At 38.5% G+C, this 13,137-nt stretch overlaps 1 protein-coding gene across 3 annotated transcripts in view; it reads right to left on the bottom strand.

Moving 5' to 3' along the window:
• Positions 1 to 347: 347 nt before the first annotated feature.
• The window catches only part of LOC107878012 (THO complex subunit 6), a 54,263-nt gene continuing 41,473 nt past the window's right edge, over positions 348 to 13,137 (bottom strand). Inside the window, exons 11-13 of one of the 3 annotated variants that reach the window (XM_016724856.2) lie at positions 12,917 to 13,027; positions 1,297 to 1,413; positions 348 to 1,071 (exon numbers count right to left, since the gene is read on the bottom strand). In XM_016724856.2, the coding sequence (XP_016580342.1) occupies positions 976 to 1,071; positions 1,297 to 1,413; positions 12,917 to 13,027 (324 nt within the window). In that variant the 3' untranslated portion in view covers positions 348 to 975. Of the gene's footprint in view, positions 1,072 to 1,296; positions 1,414 to 12,378; positions 12,614 to 12,916; positions 13,028 to 13,137 lie in introns of those variants that run through there. The other 2 variants (XR_001676680.2, XM_016724857.2) reach the window with 2 other exon arrangements.

Below are 13,137 nucleotides of genomic sequence, written 5' to 3'. Positions count from 1 at the left end.
GTGGAGTGAATTTAGTAGAGTGGAGCATATCATACAACTGTGATTCTGTTGGTTTTTGGTACCAAGGTATAGTTTCTCCTCTCAAATTATTGTTTTTTTCAAAATCGTATGTTTTTTGAAAAATCATAAGGGCTTCATTTGATCGATCCATTGGTTGCAATAGCTTGACGTAACTAATAAGATAAATCAGTAGTTCATTGTTTTCTTCATAAAGCGTATTGGAATTAGTTAGAAGTTTCAATATTTGCATCTCCTTTTCTTCTATTTTAAGTAACGGGGTATGTAACTCCTATATTTATATGTTACAATAAGAAAATACCATATACAAAATAATGCATGCATAATAATTACAGGAAATTTGAATTTGCTCATTTGGTTGCCATCTTGTCATGAAGGTTCAAATATAATCATTTGTCATTCATCAAAGCTGTTTGAACAGCCTGATTATTCATAAATTTCAGCTTATATTTTCACTAAAAATTTTGTTTCTCATTTCTATGGTATACTATTTGCTGGGGACACGTGCAAATCAGACACTAGTGAAGAAATAAATGGTCATCTAGTTTTTCACCAATTTGGTCCAAAGCGTCGCTTTAGGAAACAGATAGATGGCAGTTTAATGAGATGTATGATTTTCGTACTGGGTGCGCTGGAAGTCAAAAACCTTAGACCACTTATTTTGGTCCTGAGAAACTAATGTTTCATTTTTGCTGGCAATAGTTACTTCAAAGTGGTACTTCATCAGCTATCCATATGACTTCACTAGAAAAAGCTCTAGTATTTGTAAGTAGTAACCCCTACCACAAGCTGATGAAACAGGGCTAAATTTCATTTTTGAGGTAAAACTCATATAGTTCGCTGCAAGTACATGGTGACCAAGTTTTTTCAGAGAAAAAGTTGATTATCCTTGAGCAATTTTTCCTGTCTTGCCCATCATCTTTCAATGTCCCCAAGTTAAATAAGCTGCATTGGCAGTCACTTCTGAACTGCTCTGCAATGGAATGTGCACAAATGACTTCCAAATTGTGATACAATATCCACTATACCACCGTAACCAGCTACTGCTGTGACCTGAAAGTAATGTACAAGTGAAACTGTGACCAATAACGATAATTAAACGTTGTACTATATCCTTCCTGCCACAATGGTGATTCAACTTCAGTTTTGGTGTATATGCTATTTCTAGCTTTTTATAGAAAAAAAAAAAAAAGAGGAGAGTTACAAATCTACCCAAAAATGCTGATCACACCGGTGAAAATATGACTATCACGAAACTAAAGAAAAGTAGTCTCTTACCCCTGAAGGATGTGCAGAAATGGAAAACAATGACTCAGGAGCACATGGTATCTGTGAAACAATATCTCCATTCAGGTCAAAGCGGCTAAGCAGTGGCTCCGCTCCAACCGCCAAAACCTGACAGGAAAATTAAAGCTCCTTAGGATTAAAGGAACTGGAAATAACCAAAAAGCATTTGACGGAATTAGCTACTCCCACCACAGTGGTGGATAGAAGACTGCAATCAACTAGATTGAACTTAGATAGTCCACAGGCACAAAAAGAGGCAACATATATGCAAAAGGGATTACATTAAGCAAAAAGAATTATACTACACTTTCTGCAGGAAAAGAACATTAAGTAAAAATAGTGCAAAGATAAAATATTTGGAAGGCTAGTGCTTGTTGAGATTTACTATAATCTAAGTACAAAGATCTGTGCTCAGCTTCAGCTTTTAGATGAGATTGGTTGTCACTTCAACATAGTATCAGAATAGAGAGAAGTTTTGAGCTCGAATTTTACCGCCGCCCATTATCAAAAATATAATAATCATCAGCTTGGGTAAGTTTTATTTTCTTTTCCCTTTCCCTTTTGGTTGGTAGCTGGCCATGCAAAGGTGAGGGATGACTAGCCCCTTTGCCCTCCTTCAACAAGTACTTTAAGAAGAAATCAAAATGATTGGTAAATAGACAGATTTTGCCAAATACTGAATTCATGTTCAGTAGAATTAAGACAGCAGACGGGCTAATTTGGGTTAACAGTAGGGATAAGGTATTCTCAGTCAATAACTGCTACAAAATGTTTTTGCAGCAGTTTAGTCAAGGAATTTCCAACTGGCCATGGAAGAATAATGAAGATCATTTGGAAAATCAAAGCACCTGTGAAAGCTGCTTTTTTTGGTTGGCTAGCAGCTAGGATGATTGCCAAACACACAAGTTACAGAGGAGAGCTTTTTCCTTGTGCAGCAGATGATATTTCCAAAGTTTAGAGGAAGAAACAGTTTGAACATCTTTTCTAGTATTATAGATTTTCAAGATAATGTTAACTTTCCATTAACATTGTATTATTGAATATGTTAATTGCTATTGTACCTTGTTTTATTATTATTCCTTATCTTATCTTAGATTGTTTTATTTTGAGCTGGGGGTCTATCGAAAACAGCCTCTCTATCTCACATTTGAGGTAGTGGTATGAACTGCGTACACTTACCCTCCCCAGACCCCACTTGGTGTGAATATACTGGGTATGTTGTTGTTGTTGTTGTTAACTTTCCATTAACAGAATGGGCATATCTTTGGTGTTACCAGAGAAATTAGTAGCTTGTTGGTAAGTGTGGCAATCACAGGAGGTCAAAAAACACTTCAAGCCAATATGTAGAACTATTCCCAATTGCATAATGTGGACCCTATGGCTGGAAAGAAACAAGGCATGCTTTGATGGGAAGACGTAACAGATTTTTAGAGTATTAACATAAATGCATTAAGAATCTGTACTTTTGGTGTTATAGCAGCACTAAAGATATGATTAGTTAGTACAGTTTGGACTTTTTGCACTAGCTAGGAGACAATATGTAGTATCGGATTGTAGAGTTTGCCGCTAAGTCATGTACCTTTTTCTGTACCATCTTGGTACTCTCTAAATAAAATCCTTATCTAAACAAAAGTACACTTCAATACTAAACTAGTTGGAGATCAGTTATATGAACGGTATGTATACATTTTGCTCAATTTTTGGTCCATTTCATTCCATAATATCATTAATTGTCCTTGCGACAAAAGGAGCGTCATTTCACTGAATCTCACATAATCGATATACAAATATTTCACCAAACTAAGACTTATGGAGAACACCCCACTAAGGTAAGTGTAGAAACTTCCTACATAGTAACTCGGTTTTGTCGAACCTCCATTTTAACTTTATCCATTAACATCTTCACCTGTTATGCCAATTTCATAAAAGACTTCACTTAGATATCTGAATTGTTAGCCAGTCACCAGTTTCAAAAGATCTGAATTGTTGCCACTTACCAGTTTCGAAAGATCTGAATTGTTTGCATTTTGGCAACGCAATGTCGTCTGGTTTCACCTCAATTTCTTTAACATGCAAACTGAACTTGTACCACTCATATTTTTTCCTACTTCTACTTATCGTAAAAGGGTCAAATATACCCCTATACAATCAGAAATAGTTTAAATATACCCCTCCCACTATACAATAGCACAAATTTACTGAGAAAATGTCATAAATAGTCCCTTAACTATACACTTATCACTTTTGGTCCTTTAACTATTTAAAAACTTGTCAAGTTTGGTCTTTGACTATTTTTTATAAAAACAACGTAGAATTTATAATAATGAAATTCTTGTTTTCGTGAAATTAAATCGTAACCCATTTCCTTAATTGTTTCTCTCTCCTTGCCACCTTTTCCTCAAATTCCTCTTGTAAAAAAATCCAAATTTCTCACGGAAGAAGACACAAATTCTAATAAAAGGAAGTACATTGTTGTTGCCAATGGCTTGAATATGCTATGTTCCGGAGAAGATGACAATAACGACAAAGTTCGATGTAAGAACAAACTTTTATTACCATTAAAGACAACTTGAACAAAGCAAAATTCAAGACGAATTTTAGTGGAAATTTTAACGATAAAATCTCCGTCTTGAATTTTTATCAAGTTTCATATTTGTCTATTTTTAATATAAACAACGTAGGATTATACTAACGGAACCCTGCCTCCGTGAGATTCTCTCTTTCTGCTACTTTTTCCCGCGATTTTGCCATTTTTTGCTATTAATTTTCACTAGCCACTTTATTTAAACTACTCAGACCATGCCCAAAATCTTTGTCTTGAATTTTCCTTTGTTCAAATTGTCTTAAATGGTAATAAAAGTTTGTTCTTGCATCGAACTTTATCGTTATTGTCATCTTCTCCGGGACATAGCATATTCAAGTCATTAGCAACAACAATATACTTCCTTTTATTAGAATTTGTCTTCTTCGTGAGAAATTTTATTTCGAATTGTTGAGGTTAGGGATTTTTTCACAAGAAGACTTTGAGGAAAAGGTGGCAAGAAGAGAGAAACAATTGAGGAAATGGGTTACGATTTAATTTCACGAAAGCAGGAATTTCATTAATATAAATCCTACGTTGTTTTTATAAAAAATAGTCAAAGACCAAATTTGATAAATTTTTAAATAGTTCAAGGATCAAAACGGATAAGTAAATAGTTAAGGGACTATTTAGACCTACTCTTATAGTTAAGGGACTATTTATGACATTTTCTCCAAATTTACCCTTAATTTTAATGAACACGTGTTAAGATCATAATCAAATGACTCACCCCAATTTTAAATATCCAATTTTTAAAAGATCCACCAGCTTAACGACCTAACCCATTTTTGTTTTTCCTTTCATCTTCTTCACTTTTGTGGCCGGAAAAATGGTATCACCAGTGATCCTTCATCTCCTTTCTCAAATCCCAGTCATGATACACCAAAAAGTGTAGTTTGAATGAGATCTTAGCATGTTGCCAATGGAATGAAAATATTGGTATTGTTTCAACAACAACAACAAACCCAGTGTATTCCCACACAGTGGGGTCTGGGGAGGGTAAGATGTATGCAGTCCATACCACTACCTCTGGAGAAGTAGAAAGACTGTTTCCGAAGACCCCCAGCTCAAGACAAGGAATAATAAACAAATCCATGATAAAGTATGGGACAATATGACAAGACATAAATACGCCATCCCCAAGGAATATTAAAGAAATTCGTAATAAACCTGCAACAAGTTGACCTAACAAGAATAATACACCTACCAAGTAATGTCCTACCCCAACGATCCAAACTGTTCCATGTCCCGCTTGATTACCTCTCCAATATTTCTTCGATCTACCCCTACCCCGCCTGAAACCATCCAACGCTAGCCTCTCACACCTACGAACCGGGGCATCCGTGTCTCTTCTCATCACGTGACCGAACCATCTAAATCGGATTTCCCATATCTTGTCCTCCACCGAAGCCACTTCAACCTTTTCCCGAATAGTCTCATTCCGAACTCTATCACCCCTAGTAAGCCCACACATCCAACGCAACATCCGCATTTCCGCCACCCTCAATTTTTGAATGTGAGAGTTCTTGACTGGCCAACACTCTGCTCCATACAACATGGCCGAACGGACTGACACCCTGTAGAATTTGCCTTTAAGCTTGGGCGGCACCTTCTTATCACACAACACCCCCGAGGAGAGCTTCCACTTCATCCATCCTGCCCCAATACGGTGGGAGACATCCTCGTCAATCTCATCATTCCCCTGAATCAGGACCCAAGATACTTGAAACTATCCCTCTTACAAACCACCTAGGAATCCAACCTAACAACCACCTCGTTTTCCTACCTCAAGTCATCAAACTTACATTCCAAATATTCTATCTTGCTCCTACTCAACCTGAGCCCTTTAGACTCAATGGTCTGTCTCCACACCTCTAATTTAGCATTCACGCCTCCCCTCGTCTCATCGATCAAAACTACATCATCTGCAAAAAGCATACACCAAGGCACCTCACCTTGAATATGTCGTGTCAACACATCCATCACCAAAGTAAACAAAAATGGGCTAAGAGTAGATCCCTGATGCAACCCTTTCAAGACAAGGAAATGCTCAGAATCTCCTCCCGTCGTCCTCACTTGGGTCTTAGCTTCATCATACATGTCCTTGATTGCTCTGATATACGCCATCGGGACCCCACTCACCTCCCAGCATCTCCAAAGAACCTCTCTAGGAACTTTGTCGTACGCCTTCTCCAAGTCGATAAACACCATGTGCAGATCTTTCTTCCTTTCCCTATACTATTCCACCAGTCTCCGCACCAGGTGAATTGCCTCCGTCGTCGAACGCCCGGGCATAAATCCAAACTGGTTCTCCGAGATAAGACACTATCCTTCTCAACCTCAACTCGACCACTCTCTCCCAAATCTTCATAGTGTGGCTCAGTAACTTAATACCCTTATAATTGTTGCAACTCTGAATGTCACCCGGATCACAATACTCCATCTCCAAGCCTCGGGCATTTTCACCGACTTGAAAATGTCGTTAAACAAATCAGTAAACCATCTCAAGCCAGCCTTGCCAGAAAACTTCCAAAAATCCAAATGAATCTCTTCAAACCCCGTCGCCCTACCCCTACGCATCCTGTGAATAGCCTTTCTGACCTCCTATACCTTAAAGCGTCTACAATAACTAAAATCACGACACTCCTCTGAATGCTCCAGCTCCCCTAACACAATAACTCTATCCCCTTCATCATTCAATAACCTATCAAAGTACGAATGCCATCTCTTCCTACTGTGACCGTCCTACACCAACACTCTACTATCCTCCTCCTTAATGCACTTCACCTGATCGAGGTCACAACCCTTCCTCTCCCTAGTCTTAGCAAGCCTAAACAACCTCTTTTCCCCTTCTTTCTCCTCCAACCCCGCATACAAGCTCTCGAACGCTGCCGTCTTGGCTGCCATAACTGCTAACTTAGCCTCCTTCCTAGCTGTCTTGTACTCCTTCTTATTAGCCCGCTTCTCATCTTCATCCTTGCTCTCAACCAACTTAGCATACGCCCCCTTCTTCATCTCCACTTTCTTCTTAGGTTCTTCATTCCACCACTAATCCCCCGGACGATGACCATCCCGGCCCCTGGAAATACCTAACACCTCACTAGCAGACTCCTTGATGCATCTAGCCACCCTATCCCACATACCATCCATGTCCCCTCTAAACTCCCACACCCCCATTCCCGCCACCTTCTCCTCTATATCCCGCACAGTCGCCGGCGTTAAGCCGCCCCACTTAATTCTAGGTCTACCTTCCTTACCTCTTCTCTTCTTATCTTTCTTAATACCCAAGTCCATTACCAAAAGCCTATGCTGGGTCAAAAGATTCTCGCTCGGAATGGCTTTACCGTCCTTACACAACACCCTATCCCCTCTCCTAAGCAGCAAATAGTCAATTTGAGTTTTGGCTATCGCGCTTCGGAAGGTGATCAGGTGATCATCCTTCTTCGGGAAGCTCGAATTCACCACTACCAACCCAAAGGACCTCGCAAAATCCAACAGGACAGCTCCTCTTCATTTCTCTCCCCAAAACCAAAACCAACATGCACATCGCCAAAGCCTCCCATGTGCCCATTGAAGTCCCCTGCTATAACAATCTTCTCAGAACTAGGCACTCCTATCACCACCTCATCCAAAGCTTCCCAAAATCGCCTCTTTTCCTCCCCATCCAAGCCCACCTGCGGCGCATAAACACTACACACGCTCAGAGTAAACCCCCCAATGACCAACTTAACAGTCATCAACCTATCGCTAATCCTCTTAACATCCACTATCTACAGTCTAAGCTCTTCATCCACTAAGATGCCAATTTCACAAATTCAGCTGTGAAACGCTTGCTGCGACGAACCCGCGAAATAGTGTCCTAGCTAATAACTATAGGTTAAGTCATTTGTTCAGCTCAGTGTCTTATATGTATATTAGCATCTCATAATTTTTACGTTTTTATTTGTTACTAGTTGATTGTGCAATAGTGGAAAAATTGGAGATGTCAACTGATGTACCATTATCTTTTCTGCCACAATTTCCAATTAATCTTATTTGGAGCTGGTTCTGGATCAAGTTTCAGCAACTTGGCAGCCATGTATAGTATATTTTCAAGTTGATGTCATGGGAAAAAGTGACTTCAGCAATAACGAGCTTGCTTGTCTGATTTTTCTGATGATTATTGCTGGACATACCATTTTTTTCGGCAACAAAAGAGGAGATGAAAAAAGAAATGGGCCAACTCGGGTTAAACGGGTGGGTTTTTAAAGAAATTGGGTATTCAAAATTAGGAATGGTCATTTGATTTTGAACTTGACACGTGCACCTCTATCACAATTGAGGACAAATTTGTGCCAATGTATAATGAGAGGGGTAACGCAACACATTCAAGGTGAGGTGCCTTATTGTTTGCTTTTCGCGAATGATGTAGTTTTGATTGATGAGACACGAAGTGGAGTTAATGCTAAATTGAAGGTTTGGAAGCAAACTCTTGAGTCTAAAGGGTTTAGGGTTGAGTAGGTCCAAGAAGGAATATTTGGAGTGTAAGTTCAGCGAGGTGTATCATGAGTCTGATGTGGTTGTTAAGCTTGATACTCATTCTATAAGTAAGAGAGATAATTTCAAGTATCTAGAGTCTATGATTCAGGAGATATTGACGAAGATGTCACTCATTGGATTGGGGTAGGGTGGATGAAATGGAAGCTTGCCTCTGGAATCTTGTGTGACAAAAAGGTACCTCCCAAACTTGAAGGCAAGTTCTATAGAGTGGTGGTTAGACCGGCGCTGTTGTATGGGGCGGAGTGTTTGCCTGTTTAGAAGGCCCACATCCGGAAGATGAAGGTGGCAGAAAAAAATGCTTAGGTGGATATGTGGGTGTACTAGGAAAGACAGGACTAGAAATGAGGTTATTCGAGATAAGGTGGGTGTGGCTTCGGTGGAAGCCAAGATGAGGGAAGCGAGGTTGAAATGGTTCGGTCATATGATGAGGAGGAGCACGGATGCCCCAGTGCGGAGGTGTGAGAAATTGGCTGAGGATGGTTTCAAGCGTGGTAGAGGTAAACCGAAGAAATATTGGAGGGAGATGATTAGACATCACATGGAGCAGCTCCAGCTTACTGAGGACATGACCTTGGATAGGAAGTTATGGAGGAGCCGGATTAGGGTAGAAGGTTAGTCTGAGTTTAGGGCATGGTATCTTTTGGTGTGTTACTTGGGGTATCTTGTTTATGGCATTATTAAGTTTGCTAATCCCTATTATATCTTGTTTTTTTTACTATTCTTACTATTACTATTCTGTAACTTAGATTGTTCTATTTTAAGCCGGGGGTCTATCGGAAACAGCCTCTCTATCTCACATTTGAGGTAGTGGTATGAACTGCGTACACTTACCCTCCCCAAACCCCACTTGGTGGGAATATACTGGGTATGTTGTTGTTGTTGTATAATGAGAGGGGTATATTTGAACTAAAAGTATAACGAGGGGTGTATTTGGACCAAAAGTATAACGGAAGGGGCATATCTGGACCAAAAGTATAACGAGTATTATTTTTTGATAACCACAATGAGGGGTATATTTAAACTATTTCTGATAGTACAAGTGTATATTTGACCCTTTTCCGTATCTTAAAACCCCAACTCTTCAAAGTATTTTTTCCATAGTTCAAGTTGTTGGTAGATATTCCCACACTAGTTTCATCATTTTAACATAATACCATTTGCTAGTCACATACACCAAGAATCTATCTTGTATATTAGTTGTTCGTTCATCCATAATTTGGGTAAATATGTACGGTCTTTCAAGGATAATCCTTAGTATAAACCCACGGTTATGGGTAATATCTTCATCTCTGTTCACTTTTCTCACACTTGTGACGGATTCTTTGTAAAATATCCTTTATGTCATGTATATATTTATTAACAATTCCTTTTTGTTTCAATACCCCTGGAAGACATATCTATGCATTCTATTGTACGCTTTCTCCAAGTCAATGTGTGCTACCATGTGATGATTCTTTTTCTACTTCAAATAGATACAATAGTTCTATCTTTTTCACGCGTTGGTCGTTGGCCCTGGATATTTATCTGGAAAGTAAACATCCTCTACAAAGTTTCTTGCTTTACTAGGCTTCTTGCTAAACAGGCAGTTGACTGAGGAAAACCTCATGAAAAGGGGTATCCAGCTGAGTCCAAGATGTTTCCTATATGGAGAAGAGGCTGAGACAGTCACTTACCTCTTCCTACACTGTAGGATGATCACTAATCTTTTGTGGAAAATCTTCATCAATATGAAGGGTCTGAACTGGGTGATGCCAAGGAGAATAGTAGAAACCTGAAAATCTGGAGTAGCTATGCTAACATTTTTGGTCATAGAGAAAGATGGAAAATCATATTTGCATGCATTTGGTGGTCTGTGTGGAACAAAAGAAACCTCAGGTGCTTCCTGAACTAACAACATTCAGAAGATGAAGATGAGTTGCATACTTTTGTTTCATTGTTGGTGAAAACAGGAGTATTTGGAAGATCTAAAATCAGTTATGGATTAGGTTCTTTATAAATTTGTGATATAGGGTTGAAGATCTTCCTGATACTCTCCTACATTGTAACTATGAAAACCACTAACATGTTGTGGCAGGTTTGACTTTTGGAATCAAATACAAGTTGTTACTTTCTCAAAGGAAAAAACATAACTGATAAATGCATAATGAACTCAAGAAGCCTATCATGGCCTTTATATCACTTGCAATAGGAAAAAACAGTAAAGAAATTCATTTGTACTTAATAATAATTATATATTCAACCTTGCTCTCAAAAATCCGTGCATTCTTTCCATCCAAACTAGTCCACCATAATTTAGGCATATTTTCTCTATTTTCAAATATTGGATTATTTTTACTCGAATCCCTGCATCTGTATCTAGATTCGTACCCCCCCCCCCCCCCCCCCCCCCCCCCCAATATTAACATTTAAATCATGAAGGATCCGACCGCACGATCCGCACCCATATCAAACACCCGCACCCCAGCAGCTTCGCTCTTGTTACCATTCTCGAAAAAACTATCATATACTCTTTTGTACAAGTTTTGTATTTCAATGTCTTTCCACAACCATTGTGGCTAAGGTCTTAGGCAGTGAGACAGACCTAACTTCACATGTTAATTTCCTAATGCAGTTGTCATTACTTTCCACTATGATGGGTGTGTTTGGTATGGAAAAATGTTTTCCAACTTTCCAATGGTTGGTTAAAATGATTTTGTAGAGCATTTTTTTATGAATATAAAGTTGAGATTAAGGAAAATCATTTTCCCGATGGGAGTAGGAATAACAAGCTCCATAAGTGGCATTCCAAATTCAACGTCAGCTCTCTAACCCCCAATGCCCCTGACCCAACCCACACCGCCTGACACCCCTATCCCCACACCTACCCCATAATATTTTCCTAGATTGCATATAAATGCTCTTGGGACAGTATTTTTTGATTACCTACCAAACACTAAAAAAATAAGAAACCACTAACTCCCTCCATCCCATTTTTTGTGTCATCATTTCCTTTTTAGTCCGTCCCAAAAAGAATGTCATCTTTCCTTATTTGGTAACTATTTAAAGACACAATTCCACTTTTATCCTTATTGGTCTCACTTAATTAAAAAAAAAGCAAGTAGCACATTTTTTGATAAAGGGCAATTTGGAAAACATTACCAAGTCTTACTTTATTTCTTAAATTCCGTGCCCGGTCAAATGGCGACACATAAAATGGGACAGAGGGAGTATTTTCTAAGGAAAATGTTTTTTCATGGCACCCTATGTATCTGTGTATGCTTTTAAGTTTCATGCTCTCGCTCCCTCCTTCTGTAGTCTGTTCTTAAATGTTACACCCTCCGTTTTAATTTGTTTTTCAGGTTTTCACTTGGCACGCAGTTTAAGAAAGGAAGACTTTTGAATCTTGTAGTCTTAAACAAAAGATATGTAGAACGTACCAAAATGTCTCTTAATCTTGTGATCTTAAAAATGTCATGCAAAAAGTTCAAAATTAAAAAGTTGCCAACAAAGGAAAGAAGAATCTTTTGAAATGGACTAAAAAGGAAAGTAAGAAAACAAATCGAAATGTATGGATTATTTGGTTTGTATCGTTGTGCGCATCATTGAATTATCAATTCTGGGCAACTGCTCTCTGTTCTTCACTCGTTTGCTTTACATCCAAAACTAGTTGGTGGCAATGATTCCTATCATAAACATTCTAGTCCTTACATATGGCGATGCCATTTCTTGTAAGGATGAAATCAATTTAGCTATAACTATCTTCACTCTTAAATGTTGTATAAGAAGATAGGTGAGATCAAATAATGAATTGCTTTGTTAGAGATATAAATGAAGTAAATAAAGTATGCTCTTTTTAACGACATAAACTTTTAGATGAGAAGATCACACGACCTCAACATGGTATCAAAGCTATTGTTCACGCTATTGTAAATAAAATTTTAGCTCACGAGGCTCATCCCAAATTGTAATTTTACCTGATGTTGGGCTCCAATATTATATCGTTCACGCTTCAACGGGAAGACCTAGGTGCAGAGGGTGTTGAGTTTGTCCTACATCTGTTGTCGGATGAGGATTTGATCTCCTTATATGATCTTGGGCAATCTTCACCTCATGAACTAACTTTGGGGATTGAATTAGAGTTAAGACTCGAGGCTCATTTTCTTATCATAATACCAGAGCAGAGCTCTACGGTTCGAGTCTCACAGTCACCTATTATTACAAAAAATCCACATTTTGGCTCATGAAAAAAATCAAGTACACACGTAGGTGGACGTGTTGGAGATATAAATTAAGTAAATAAAAGTATGTTCTCTCTAGATGAGATGGTCACACAACTGCAATAGTGTGTTGATCTAACAAGACCTATAGTACTGCTTGCAAACAACAACACAACGAGAATCAGAGGAACCCATCAAAGACAGGTGATTTAAAGAAGGATAATTATGAATTCTCTTTGAAAAACACAGGAACCATCAAAACTATTTGGAATTTGATGTAAGTTAAAGAACTGACTTGATTATCATCAAATAAGGCATCCTGGATAGCAGCACTTGTCATAATACGTGAAACGCATTCATAAGCTGGAAGATTCCAAACAGATAAAGACCGGCCACTTCCACAAGCCTGTGAAATAAACAGAGTGGCCATAATTAATATCCTTGATGCTGGAAAGTTATTTACACGCATGAAAAAATAAAGAGAACATTCATTTTTCTAATCTCAACCTCAAAGGT

The sequence above is a fragment of the Capsicum annuum genome, chromosome 7 (genome assembly GCF_002878395.1).
Source record: "Capsicum annuum cultivar UCD-10X-F1 chromosome 7, UCD10Xv1.1, whole genome shotgun sequence".
In the NCBI taxonomy this organism is placed as follows: Eukaryota; Viridiplantae; Streptophyta; class Magnoliopsida; order Solanales; family Solanaceae; genus Capsicum; species Capsicum annuum.
This window is presented reverse-complemented; position numbering and strand designations above follow the sequence as displayed.